The 12,505-nt window shown below is 38.5% G+C and overlaps 2 protein-coding genes across 6 annotated transcripts in view; one reads left to right on the top strand and one right to left on the bottom strand.

Annotated features, from left to right (window-relative positions):
• Positions 1-914, bottom strand: part of LOC136248824 (SWI/SNF-related matrix-associated actin-dependent regulator of chromatin subfamily A-like protein 1) — a 36,258-nt gene extending 35,344 nt beyond the window's left edge. For 4 of the 5 annotated variants that reach the window (XR_010697837.1, XM_066040636.1, XM_066040637.1 and 1 more), the window contains exon 1: positions 482-914. Coding sequence is in view for 3 of the 5 variants with exons in the window: in XM_066040636.1 (XP_065896708.1) it covers positions 482-869 (388 nt within the window). In the remaining 2 variants the exon portion in view is untranslated. The remainder of the gene's footprint in view (positions 1-481) is intronic. The other variant, XM_066040639.1, reaches the window with a different exon arrangement.
• LOC136248826 (methylmalonyl-CoA mutase, mitochondrial-like) overlaps positions 907-12,505 on the top strand; it is a 16,321-nt gene continuing 4,722 nt past the window's right edge. Inside the window, exons 1-14 of the mRNA XM_066040640.1 lie at positions 907-1,023; positions 1,073-1,180; positions 1,235-1,366; positions 3,528-3,634; positions 4,757-4,835; positions 5,081-5,185; positions 5,236-5,370; positions 5,427-5,544; positions 5,592-5,671; positions 5,732-5,863; positions 6,230-6,406; positions 11,606-11,689; positions 11,961-12,066; positions 12,243-12,379. Coding sequence (XP_065896712.1) covers positions 958-1,023; positions 1,073-1,180; positions 1,235-1,366; positions 3,528-3,634; positions 4,757-4,835; positions 5,081-5,185; positions 5,236-5,370; positions 5,427-5,544; positions 5,592-5,671; positions 5,732-5,863; positions 6,230-6,406; positions 11,606-11,689; positions 11,961-12,066; positions 12,243-12,379 — 1,566 coding nt within the window. The 5' untranslated portion in view covers positions 907-957. The remainder of the gene's footprint in view (positions 1,024-1,072; positions 1,181-1,234; positions 1,367-3,527; positions 3,635-4,756; positions 4,836-5,080; positions 5,186-5,235; positions 5,371-5,426; positions 5,545-5,591; positions 5,672-5,731; positions 5,864-6,229; positions 6,407-11,605; positions 11,690-11,960; positions 12,067-12,242; positions 12,380-12,505) is intronic.

The following is a 12,505-nucleotide window of genomic DNA, read 5'->3' as shown; positions in this document are numbered from 1 at the left end:
CCAGTCACATATACACATTCACTAAAATCCTAAAGCTACCGCAACCCATGTAGGACAGCCTTTTAAAAGTAGGTAGCTGCATTAGAGACAAGTCACTTTATACACAAATTGCATAATATTATTAAGCAGTACGTAATGAGGAATCATCTACAAACTTTCAAAGGTGTGGGCCCATATTTCAAAACACTTCCATTTTTCTCTGTAAAATTGAGTGATTTGTAATTATATAAATCTATGATTTCCAATTTCCATTACATAATTATTGTGATCATTACAAAATTTTGTCACATTTTCATTTTTCAATTTCAGGGTTGACCTACCTTAGGGTCATTACCTAACCTACCCCTAATTGGGAATCATTACCAGCCTTATTATAGTAACCGTCTACTTGAACATTAAAGTGGTACACCCTTGACTACAGAAAAGCATTGATATCTAAAGGATTATTTGGCCTCTACACAACTCAAACTGAACAACTTACCATATGATCGAGATGGGATTTGTTTGAACACATCAATAATATTAGACTGGTAGGGTGACACTACTTCAAATCTTGTCTTTGATATCAAAGTGAAGTCTAGCTTGATTGGCTTTTTCCCACCATATTTTGGCTTGTTAAATGATTTTGAGCTACCTTGCTGAGGTCTGGAGGAATTCTTATTGGATGATAATCTTGAACTAGAAGCACCGTCGATTTCATTTGAATTATAAGGGCGGGACGAAGGGGGGATAACTGTCACTGGTCTTTTAGCCGGAGGAACTGTGTCATTGCCTACAGTAGGACACTGTCGCTTCCGTTCCAGTAATTTCTGCTGAGCTTTTCTTTTATTCTCTTCAATGCGCCTCAGTTGTTCCTCTGAGAGGCTCATTGCCCGTCTAATTTAAACCCACAATCACATGTTCATTAAAACTGATACCACAATCGAAACATTCGTAACTACAATGTAAACATTGACAATGTCTTCTAGGATTTTAAGCGCAGCCAATTCTCTATGGAAACTAACTCCTAGAGGAACTAAATTGGTGAGTGAATGTAAGCCTGGGCAGTTACTAGTGATTTACCGTTGTACAGGCTAGATGCGCCTTCAGTTCTGGCTTAGACAAAGAATGGGAGGAGTTAGCTAGGAAGCAGTTAGGAGGTGCTGATCCATCAGAGAAATTAACATGGCACACAGCAGAGGTGACCCTTCTCCTTAAACACACGTACCTCACTAAACTGGTCACATTATTATAGGGTGTTGATGTTAGGCCACTGTATACTAAGAGTGATACTGAAGATGTTGCTAAGGAAATACCAGGAAAATTCCCCTTCACAAGGGGACCATACCCCACAATGTACTCCCAAAGACCATGGACCATTAGACAGGTATTGTGTGAATGTTTGTGTATTAATTCATGGTATGGAAACTGAGCTGGTAGTCACAAGACTAAATTCAAAACTTGTAGTAGCAACCATGAAGATACAACATGGTTCCTTTCATAGAGTCTTTATATGCATTTTTAGCATGGAGCCTGTCTAAACTAGTTATCGGTCTTAGCAAGCAGGTTGCTGGTGGACTTACTGTATAAATTTCTCACTTGTAAACTTTATTAAAGTTGACCTCTAGAGTGTTCACTAAATAGCTTCCACAGCATTTTCTGAGACTATACCGTACAGCGTAATAATTTAATGGGGGAAAATTTTAGCAAATTGTTGCAATTCGTCAAATTTTTCCTCGTCAAAGCTCACGTGACTGGTTAATTAGAATACCGAAGTCAGCACATTCGTCAAAATTTTCCTTGTAAATATTTGACAATGGTGAATTCATCAAAATTTCCCTCCATCAAATTATTACGCTGTACAGTGATAGTTTTGGTGAACACAAGATCATAGATACTTTATGCAATGCATGTACATGTGCTGAGATGCTGCTTCAAACTCTTCAAGTTGCTAAAACGATTGGGGGCATTTTATTCAACCAGTGCTGATTTTGACTGAGACAATTAGTTAGTCTTAATTCAGAGAATTCAACAGTACATGATTCATGTCTTAGGGAGTCAGGCCAGGAGATGGTAATAACCCAGTAGCAGGACATTGGTCTGGTAATCGTAAGGCTGGTACTCTCGTTTTCTTGAGCAAGAAACTTTTCTCCCATTGCTCCAGCCACCCAGCTATATTGTTCCTGAAGGGCACAGCTATAGAGCAGCCTACTTGGCTGGTGTTGTCATCCCTGACAAAAAGGAAAAACTTAATTGTATCCACACAAAAAACAGCCAAGCTGTGAAAAAATGGTGCAGACTTAAAAATCCTGGGTGAAAAGGTCGTGAAATCAAAGGTAGCGGCCAAGAAATAGCTACAATGATGTTATTATGCTAATAAATTTTAACAATAGCTGCGTGTGCATTGTTAAAATTTATTAGCATAATAACATCATTGCAGCCATTTATTGGCTGCCACCTTTGATTTCACGACCTTTTCACCCAGGCTTTTTAAGTCTGCACCATTTTTTCTCAGCTTGGCTGTTTTTGTGTGTATTTCACTTCTTTTTGTATAAGACCCCAAAACCAGCCTATGGCTGACTTTGAGGTTTGTTTTTACTCACATTTCTTCTTTTCTATGTAGACACAATGATGATTATTGACAGGTATATCGCATTGCATGATTTAATTCGTAATAGAGTGCACATTTTTTTGATGACTTCTAATAGAACATACATAGAATGTTCTAGGACAATCTAGGACAATCTAGTATGAAATTACGAACGTTTGATTATAAGCAGATTTAAACTAGAAATTTCATTTATAAAGTAGAAATTAAGTAAGGTGATCAGCCAAGATAGCAGTGGTTCAGTGGTTAAGGATGCAGGTGTTAGGTATGGAGGTCCCAGGTTCGAACTCTGGTAAGATTTTTTTCATACACCTTTTTACCCCGTGGTGATGCTCTATTAGAATATCTTGATCCCACGATTTTACACTTGTTTGATTTTTGCTTTATAACTTTGTCGCTGTAACTCTATTGCTATTCAAACTATCAAAAGGTACTGCTACGATGATCAGTCTATCTACACACAGCTAGTGTAGCTGTGACAGAAGTTTGATATATTTTTATGTGAATAATGCTCATAACTCCTTGGATATTCCTCAGATTCACAGCAAACTTGGTACGTGAATCCACCATTACATGCTCTTCATTTGTGCCAAAGATCAAGGCAATCGAGTTACGCGTTTGCATTTTATAGCAGTTATTGCAAAGTGTGCGAAAAGAAATCAAACCAACGTATGGCATAAGAAGAAGAAAAACATGAACTTTGAATGCCCATATCTCGCAAATGGTTGTTGCAAATTTGCTGTGTGGCCTACCCTACCTGGAGGACAGCTATAATGCAAAAATGGTGTGCTTTGGAGAAGGGGCCATGGACTTATGCATGCGTGAAAAGCTGTTTTCTTTCTTCCTTTCAATATACTCGCAGTGTGGTGTGTTGGCTTTCTTGGCCACACGACACACTACCATGTGTCTTGATCTATAGAATTATGTATGTATTTCCCAGTATGCAGGCTACAGTACAGTGGAGGAGAGCAACAAGTTCTACAGGGAGAACATCAAAGCTGGTCAACAGGGCCTCAGCGTGGCGTTTGATCTCCCCACCCATAGGGGGTAAGGTATACATAACACACTCTACACACCACAACCAGCCACATACAATATCACTTGCTACATGCTACGCACTTGTAGCACTTGTAGTTTTACACAGCATTTTACTATCTATCTTATTTTTTAATGCTACTGTAGGTGGATCTTTTGCATGTACACACACAATACATTACCCATTTGGCAATGTAGGAAAATGTTAGGGCTGCACCGATTCTAGTATCGGTATTGGTATCGGTCCGATACTGCTGTTTTCATAAAGTATCGGAATCGGCCATTATATTGTTGCAGATATCGATTCTTATCACGTGCGAGAATAAAATAACGTTGGTTTGTATTTACCTATTTTACTAGCACAGTGAACACCTAAAAGCATCAAGTATAACACTAATAGCTAACTACCAGCAAAATTACTGATCTATGCTGAAACCCACGTGTGAAAACGCTTTACTGAGAAAAAGATCAATATACTCTAATAGAACAATCAATAACTCTAATAGAGCAATCAGGTAGAATTGACTGTTTCAGTATTAGAATACTTTGTGTTTTTGTAAGCACCATTATGATATTATCTAAACTTCTCCAGAAGAATACTGGAATATCCACTGATTTGCATTTCAGTGACTTCCTTCTTTGTGAATCTTGATTGGCTACTTCATTATAAATACAGGCTTTAGCCTTCTCACAGGTCCCTAGTGGGATAGCATTCACAGACAGATAAACTTGAACCATACTGAAAACGTGTACAAGAATACCATGAAATGCACTATATAATAAATGTGTGCACTATGAAGTAGTTACTTTAAGGTACTTGGTATTGGTACTTGGTATCAGTACTTGTACTTGCAAATACTTCCCAGCTGAGTACTTGGTATTTGAAGTATCGGTAAAAAGTGGAATCGGTGCAGCCCTAGAAAATGTACAATGGAGCCTCTGTGTATAACAGACACTTTGGGACCATGTAATAAAATATTACTGTTATAAGGAGATTGTCCTTTTCATGTATTGTAGTGGCCGGCCTATAGGGACCTCAGAAATTAGAGATAAAATTAATGTAAGGTGTCCTTTACACGGTGGGTCTTTTGCGAGAGGTTTCACACAATTTATACACACTACATGCCATTACAGGTATGACTCTAATAATCCACTAATGGTAGGTGATGTGGGACTAGCTGGAGTAGCCATTGACTCTGTTGAAGATATGAAGGTGTGTGTGTAACAGCGTGGGATTAAAATTGTTTTTATTTTCGTATTCCTACTACCGTAATTCAGTGAATGACAATTAGATCTACATACTGTAGGACATATACACACTGTACAGTTTTAAACAAGTCAATCATCTTTCCATATAACAGTGTAATAGTATTTCTACATACTTTGGTAATTCTTGTCCCCAAGTACATACTCCATACAACTATTATGAGCACATTACTTTAAGTGTTTCTTGTTTAGACTCTGTTTGATGGGATCCCATTGGATAAAATGTCTGTTTCCATGACGATGAATGGTGCGGTCATCCCAGTTCTGGCCATGTACATTGTAGCAGCAGAGGAACAGGTAACCATAGCAAACATTTCCATAATTCCATAAATAGACATCTACCATAGGGAGTTTCCCCAGATAAATTATCAGGAACAATTCAGAATGATATCCTAAAAGAATTTATGGTTCGGAATACTTACATCTACCCACCAGAACCTTCAATGAAAATCATTGGTGACATTTTTAGATATACCTCACAGGTTAATCCATGGGAGATATGTGTAATTGGTTGTATTGTGGGTTTAAATTATTGTAGAATATGCCTAAATATAATTCCATATCAATCTCTGGTTACCACATTCAAGAGGCTGGTGCAAATGCAGTTCTGGAGTTGGGATTTACTGTCGCTGATGGTCTTGAGTACTGCAGAACTGGTGAATGATTTTCATTCCAGTTCAGCCATCTTCCATTCCCATGTTAGGACTTGCTGCTGGAATAGAAATTGATGCATTTGCCCCAAGGCTGTCTTTCTTCTGGGGAATTGGAATGAACTTTTACATGGTATGTAAAGCTAGTTCCCACAACAACTAATAACTTGTGTGTGTGTTTGTTTGTTTGTAGGAGATAGCCAAGATGAGAGCTGGACGTCGACTATGGGCTAACCTGATGCAGGAGAAATTTGGAGCCCAAAATCCCAAGTCATGGCAACTGAGGGCACACTCCCAGACTTCTGGTTGGTCCCTCACAGAACAGGTTAATTTCTATGAAATATTTCACATGACATGATGATTACTGCTTGAAGTTATTTAGAGTTGTAGCCTCCAACCATATTACAAAACTAGCAATGATGATGCTCCATAGATATCAGATCATGTTTCATGTTTGTAAGCTTCAGCTACTTGCCCTTAAATTTCATTGCAGTCTGCTGACTCGATCACGTGTACAGCAGATAATTAATTGATATTCACATACATACGTATGTATGTGTGCACAATTTTTTTAAATGCAGTGACAAAGCCTCTCTGTATTTTGTCCTAGACTTTCAGATTTACCTGTACTTACAGTGTAAATCATGTTCTTCCTTTTCTGTATTGATCCCCACCCACTTCATCTCTGCAGGATCCCTATAACAACATAGTGAGGACTACTATTGAAGCAATGGCTGCGGTGTTTGGAGGAACACAGTCACTACACACTAACGCATTTGATGAGGCACTAGCCCTGCCCACCCCATTTAGTGCCAGGATAGCACGTAATACACAACTGATCCTACAAGAGGAAACAGGAATACCCAAGGTTAGTAGAAAATTAGTTATCCAACTGTCACCCTAACTTGAACACGATTGTTCAATTAGAATGTTTTGAATTGTGTGTATGTTCTAATAGAGTAGCGTTGAATTATCTGAACAGAGATCTTATGTAAACACATTCATCATTGCCTGAGACTACTGATTTTTTGCTGTACAGGGAGTACCTGGTGTACAAGGTCCCATCCAGCCAGTTTAGAAGTTATATTCTTTAGTTATATCCTGATTTTGATTTAGATCATTTAGTGAAAGTATCACGTTTGAATTTTTCCCTTAAAGTTGTGCATGTAGCAAAATTCAAACATTATTTTTGGCCTTTTAGTATTAACTTTTAGGAGATTTAGGTTTATGGGTACACTGCTTTCCTCTAATAACAATGGTAGGTCGTCAATAAAATAGTAAGTCGTATTTCTTGTAGCTAGGCTATTAATGTCATAGTCTCACATTTTTCTTCTGTATCAGTGTACAGGTGGAAGGGTAGCCAGCCTCCACACACAAGAAAAATGGTCTTCCCACATGAAGCTACCTACCAGTACTAGCGCAGTATATTTGTGTGACCAACTGGCTATATAGTAGCCTGTAAAATCTAGTAAATGGCAATGACTAATATATGAGAGGTTAAGTAGATACATCAATATAGTACAGTGAGACCAGATCCATTGTCTGAACACATGTGTACCAGTTTAATCACAAAGTGTTCAGATCAGTTAGAATATACATACTGAATTACCAATACTGTATAGCAAGTTTTTTTTTTGTAAGGTCCAAATTTTTGCAAAATTTGCAAACATTTCTGCTGTAGCTATTGATTCTTATATTTCAGTTCATTGATTGCGTGGGTAATTTATACCACAGCTGCCGGTACCATCACATGTACAACCAGAATGTCAATTCTTAAATGTAAGAGGACAGATGCCTCGTTGCCAGACCCCAAAGGACCATTATCGGATGACTGCCACCATTGCTGAGGCAAATAGGGAAGTGTTGAGAAAGCTTTGAATGATGACCAAAGAACTAAGAAGAAAGATACATACATCAAGATTACTCTTGATTACAAGACTAAAATTGCCAAATATGTATTGGGAAACGATAACTGTGCTGCTGCGAGGAAATATAGCAGTGAGTTAAATGAGAATCTGAACAAAAGTACTGTTCGAAGTTGGGTTGTGAAGTACAAGAAGAGTGATCTAAGAAAAGGGTGCGAGGTGAATCTGACCCTGAGATCACAATTATTCCATCAGCAAAATGAGGTCGTCCTTTGTTAATCGGAGAAACACTTGACAATCAGGTGAAGACCTATATAAGGTTTGTGCAGGATTGTGGTTTCTCTTATTGCTATAGCTGTAGGGAAGGCCGTGGTAAGAAAATTTGATGCCAGCATGTTGTCAGAGAATGATGGGCCTTTATTCCTAACAACAAATTGGGCAAAATCACTTCTATACAGAATGAATTTTGTTAAGAGAAAGGTCTGTTCCACGGAAAAGCCAACAGTGCATGGCTATGAAACAATAAAGACAGACTTTTTTGTGATATGTTGGCAGTTGTCCAGATGGAAGGTATACGTACCAGTTGAGTTAGTCTTTAATTGGGACCATACTCCAATAAACATTGTCCCATGGCCAAAAAGGCAAAAAGAATTGAGCTGATTGGATTAGACAACAAACATCAGATAACTGCAGTTGTATGTGGAACGCTTAGTGGTGACTTTTTGCCACTTCAGTTGATTTATGCTGGCAAAGCAACTGCTTCCTTTCCCGGTGTGAAATTTCCAAAAGTTGGTTGCTTAGCTACACACCTAATCATCTTCATCTATATCTATCTATCTTATCTATCTTATCTTATCTTATATATATATATATAAAGCTGAAAAGCTGTCTGTCTGTCTGTCTGTCTGACGGTCACGCTGCTTACTCACCAGACTTGGCGCGAATCGACATAGTCTGTGCTGATAATGAGGCGCTCATCATCCGCCTACTCTAAGATTGTTATCACGAGTTCACGCGTGCTTCCGTTCGGTCTCTACAGCGCGTAGAAGGCCAAGGTGTAGAGAAAACTTGAGCAACATTCCTTTGAAAACCACAGCACATACTGTTCAAGTGGTAGAACGCCTGACTAGCGTGTAAGAGGTCGTGGGTTCAAATCCACGTGTTGACAGATTTTTTTCTTTCTACTCAGTACCTTTTTGTGAACACCTTTTTAAAACACGACTTTTAGCTCATCATATCTTGGCATGCAAAGCACGTATCGACGCGGGACTTTAGCGAAATTAAACGCCAATCATCTGGCAACTCGAGTGTTGTTGTAGCAAATCAATACGTGCTGTTGTTCGCTCTTTATAGGGCGATGGAGGCACTGGTGTAGGGAAGGATCACTGAAAAGTTGAGCTACATTCCTGTCAAAACCACAGATAAACAACTGTGGCGATTTGTGCACCTCCCTTAACCCCAAGTTATTATAACCAGCCAGGGTTCACATAACTTTTTTTTTTCACTTTAGGGACCTTTTTGATGCACCTTTTTGTTCTATCTGTTCCATGCAAGTCTTCATCTACAAACTGTTATACTCAGTTTTTCAACACTGGCACTTAACTGCCTCACATCATAGGGACTCTTATAGCACTTTTGGGATAGGGCAGGCAAATTGCCAACATATTTGTCCATCTGTGTGTTGGTCCAGTGTGTTGTATTAGAGTAGGTAAAAGCTTCTTTCACCAGTATCCAGAATATCCACATCTTTGTTTTAAGCACATAGGTGTGCACTGACATGCAAAACTGTTTGTTCAGATTTACCTCATTACTGCTGTAGTAAATAGGCAGCTTGCATGATTGGACAGATACTACTGTGCATCTGAAAAATGATAATACTGGAACCATGCAGATCTATAGTTTACACCGAGGAACTGCATCAGACCTGGCACAACTGTTTCATTATAATCCTGCTTACATGCTTTCACTCTAATGATTCATACATTACCTTAATGGTCAATTACACTGCAGGTGTTTCAAAACTGGGTTTTTGTATGGCAAGAGGTATATGACAACATCAGAACTGAAAGTACATAGCATAGGACAAGTTCTGAACCTTTGCTTGCCATGCAGTAACTATAACTGCAAATTGTGTTGGCTTTAAATTAAGCCTAAGATCATTTCTCTTTGTGACAGTTGGTAAGGTAAACATCATAATGTAGAAACTGAAACTGTACCATGTGTACACAACCTGTATGTAATGTAGGGTATACTGTATACAATTGCCTTAGCTCGCATGCAGTTTAACTAATTAGCCTTGCATGCTCATTATTTCACTATAAATTATTATGTACTGTATAAGGATCATGTACTTTAAAGCACTATCGACATGCATGCTACACAGCAAATATAGGACACTAATATTTATGCTTGGTTCCCAATATATTAATTATTGTTGCAATGGTTGTCATGTAAAGCAGCAAAGGTTTCGTTTGTTCTATACAGCACGTTGAAGTCACTGGTAGGAAAGATGCATTGAATAAGTAAACTACATTCCTGTCAAAACCACAAACAATAAACTTTAGTGTTTTGCATCATTAATGACATAAGGAGATCTCATGCTCTTTAAAAAATGTGACATCACCATGTGCTCTACATAGCTACATGAGCAGTGCTGGTGTTTAATGCTTGGTCCCTCTTCCTGGCATTAAAATGTTTAATGTGGAGATGGTCCTGCACGTAGGGCAGGTACCAATGCTAGTTGTATGATAAGACCAAAGAATACATACAGTCAGTCATTATTCCTTACGTACAGAGAAAGCAAAAAGAGTTGAGTTTGGCTGATATATTTCTGGTACTAGCCATCTTTGATGCTTTTAAAGGGCAAACTACTGATGTCATGTTTCGGATGCTGAGGGATAATTTATGTTCTTAGCATTCCTGCTAATTGCACAGATAAACTACAACCTATGGATTTGAACTGTAAACAAGGCACTGAAACAGTCAATGTAGCATCAATTCAGTGAATGGTACAGTTCTATGATATACCAGAACTTTACTGATGAAGTCCCACCACCCATAGACTTGCACATGTCAATAATGAAAATCACTTGGTGTTAAGTGGCTTGTGTTACAAACATTTTATTGATCAATATGTACATAAATAATAAATTTACTAAATGTAATCATTGTATGATTTGCAAATCAGCAACTAAATCATTTAAAGCACAGTCGTTCGGTCTACTACAACTTCTTGGACTTTGGGCAAAATTTTGCTTCTTGTAGACAATTGACAAGACATAGTCTCATTCGAGACTGTTCACCCAAATTTACTGGATCCACTTTTCTTGCTAGTGAAACTGCAAAAGCAATTAGTACATTCATCAGTGCCATGCTGCTTTTGCACTTGCTTCATGTTGATACGAAGTTTATCAGATTTGTGAGGTTCTTCAACTCCTCCCTTTAGGGTAGCATCTAGATCTGTCACTTCAACTTCAGTGGTAGAGCTGCAACTTAAAAGTACAATGTTCTGTACACTAGCAGTTACTTCAGTATCAATGCTAACTGTGGGTGTGGTTCGGGGTGTGGCAGTAGCATTGTTAGCAGCATTCAATTCATCTTCTACATCTGAAGGTAACCCTATCTTTTTTCTGTGTTCTCTCTGCTTTTGAATAGTATCCATTACATTCTCTACATTTACCTTGTTACCCCTAATTTCAAGGATGCAGGGTACATGGAGACCCCCTTGTCGTAGATCTCTAGAGTACTCCCTTGGTCCTGTCACCTTGCAGTAAATAGACAAACCTTCCATGCTTAAAAACACATAGCAAGCTGCTGAAACTGTCCGTGGGACTTATCCAACAATAGTACCCTCTTTGCACACAGCCAAAGCAGAAGAATCATGGGTGTTACCGCTTTCACACTTGCAGTACAATTCCTCACAGATACGACTTGTCCAAATTTCCTTAAATTGTAAAGAATCTCAACCATAAAAAAGCATTCCCGGCACATGTCACTATTTACACCATTTACTGATAATCACGTGAGTTTTACACTTGCTTGTTCGCACATTTTGCAATCGCAGAAATTACTAATTTGGCTGGTTCGCAAAAATGGACAGAGCGTACATTTATCCTAATAGAACATGCACCTATTACATGTACTGAAATTGTCATTGGTAGCTTTCAGTTAAGATAATTTATGTCCTCCACTACCCTTCACAGGTGGTAGACCCATGGGGAGGGTCATACATGATGGAGACCCTCACTACTAATGTATATCATGAAACCCTCAAACTGATCAATGAGGTGATGACCGTCTGTTGTGTGTAATGTATTGTATGAGGCTGGTTGAAGTATCTGTGTATGTCATGTACACATGCCGGTCACATCTACTGTATGGGCAGTGTGTACACGTATACAACCTGTAGACTCCATGTGTATGTGTATCCTTTCTACCATCACATATGTACTGACATGTTGCATACACAACGCTTAATTATAGTCTACTTTTTTTTTTTTAATCATATGTTTCATTGTACTACATCTACTTGTGTTTTTGGTGCATGATATTTTCCAGATTGAGGAGTTGGGAGGAATGGCGAAGGCAGTGGCTTCGGGGATGCCAAAGTTAAGGATAGAGGAGGCAGCTGCTAAGAAACAAGCAAGAATTGACTCTGAAGCAGGTACATATGGTGTATGTGTTATGTATTTGCACACTCACTCATGTATGCATGCACACGCGTGCACACACATGCACAAAATTAATATGTGTTTACAAATTTGCATGATTTTAGACTCTGCATTTTGGGATCATATCACAATAGTTATTTTGTACCACTCTATGATCACTTCCTTACAGAGACAATTGTTGGTGTGAACAAGTATCGTCTGGAGAAGGAGGAGCAGGTTGAAGTGTTGTCCATCGACAACTCAAAGACTATCAAGTCACAGATTGCTAAACTAGATCATCTCTTTGCCACCAGAGACCAGCAGAAAGTGAGGAGCTTCAAATGTAGCTACAATATCTTGTATCAAGCCATTTCTTGTATGGTCTCTAATTGTTTCTGTTCCCACCTACATCAGAGTTGATAAATTATTTGATTACATGAGCACATTATTTTA

Source organism: Dysidea avara, chromosome 3 (genome assembly GCF_963678975.1).
Source record: "Dysidea avara chromosome 3, odDysAvar1.4, whole genome shotgun sequence".
Classification (NCBI taxonomy): domain Eukaryota; kingdom Metazoa; phylum Porifera; class Demospongiae; order Dictyoceratida; family Dysideidae; genus Dysidea; species Dysidea avara.
Note: the sequence above shows the minus strand (reverse complement) of the source record. Positions and strands in the feature narration are given on the sequence as shown.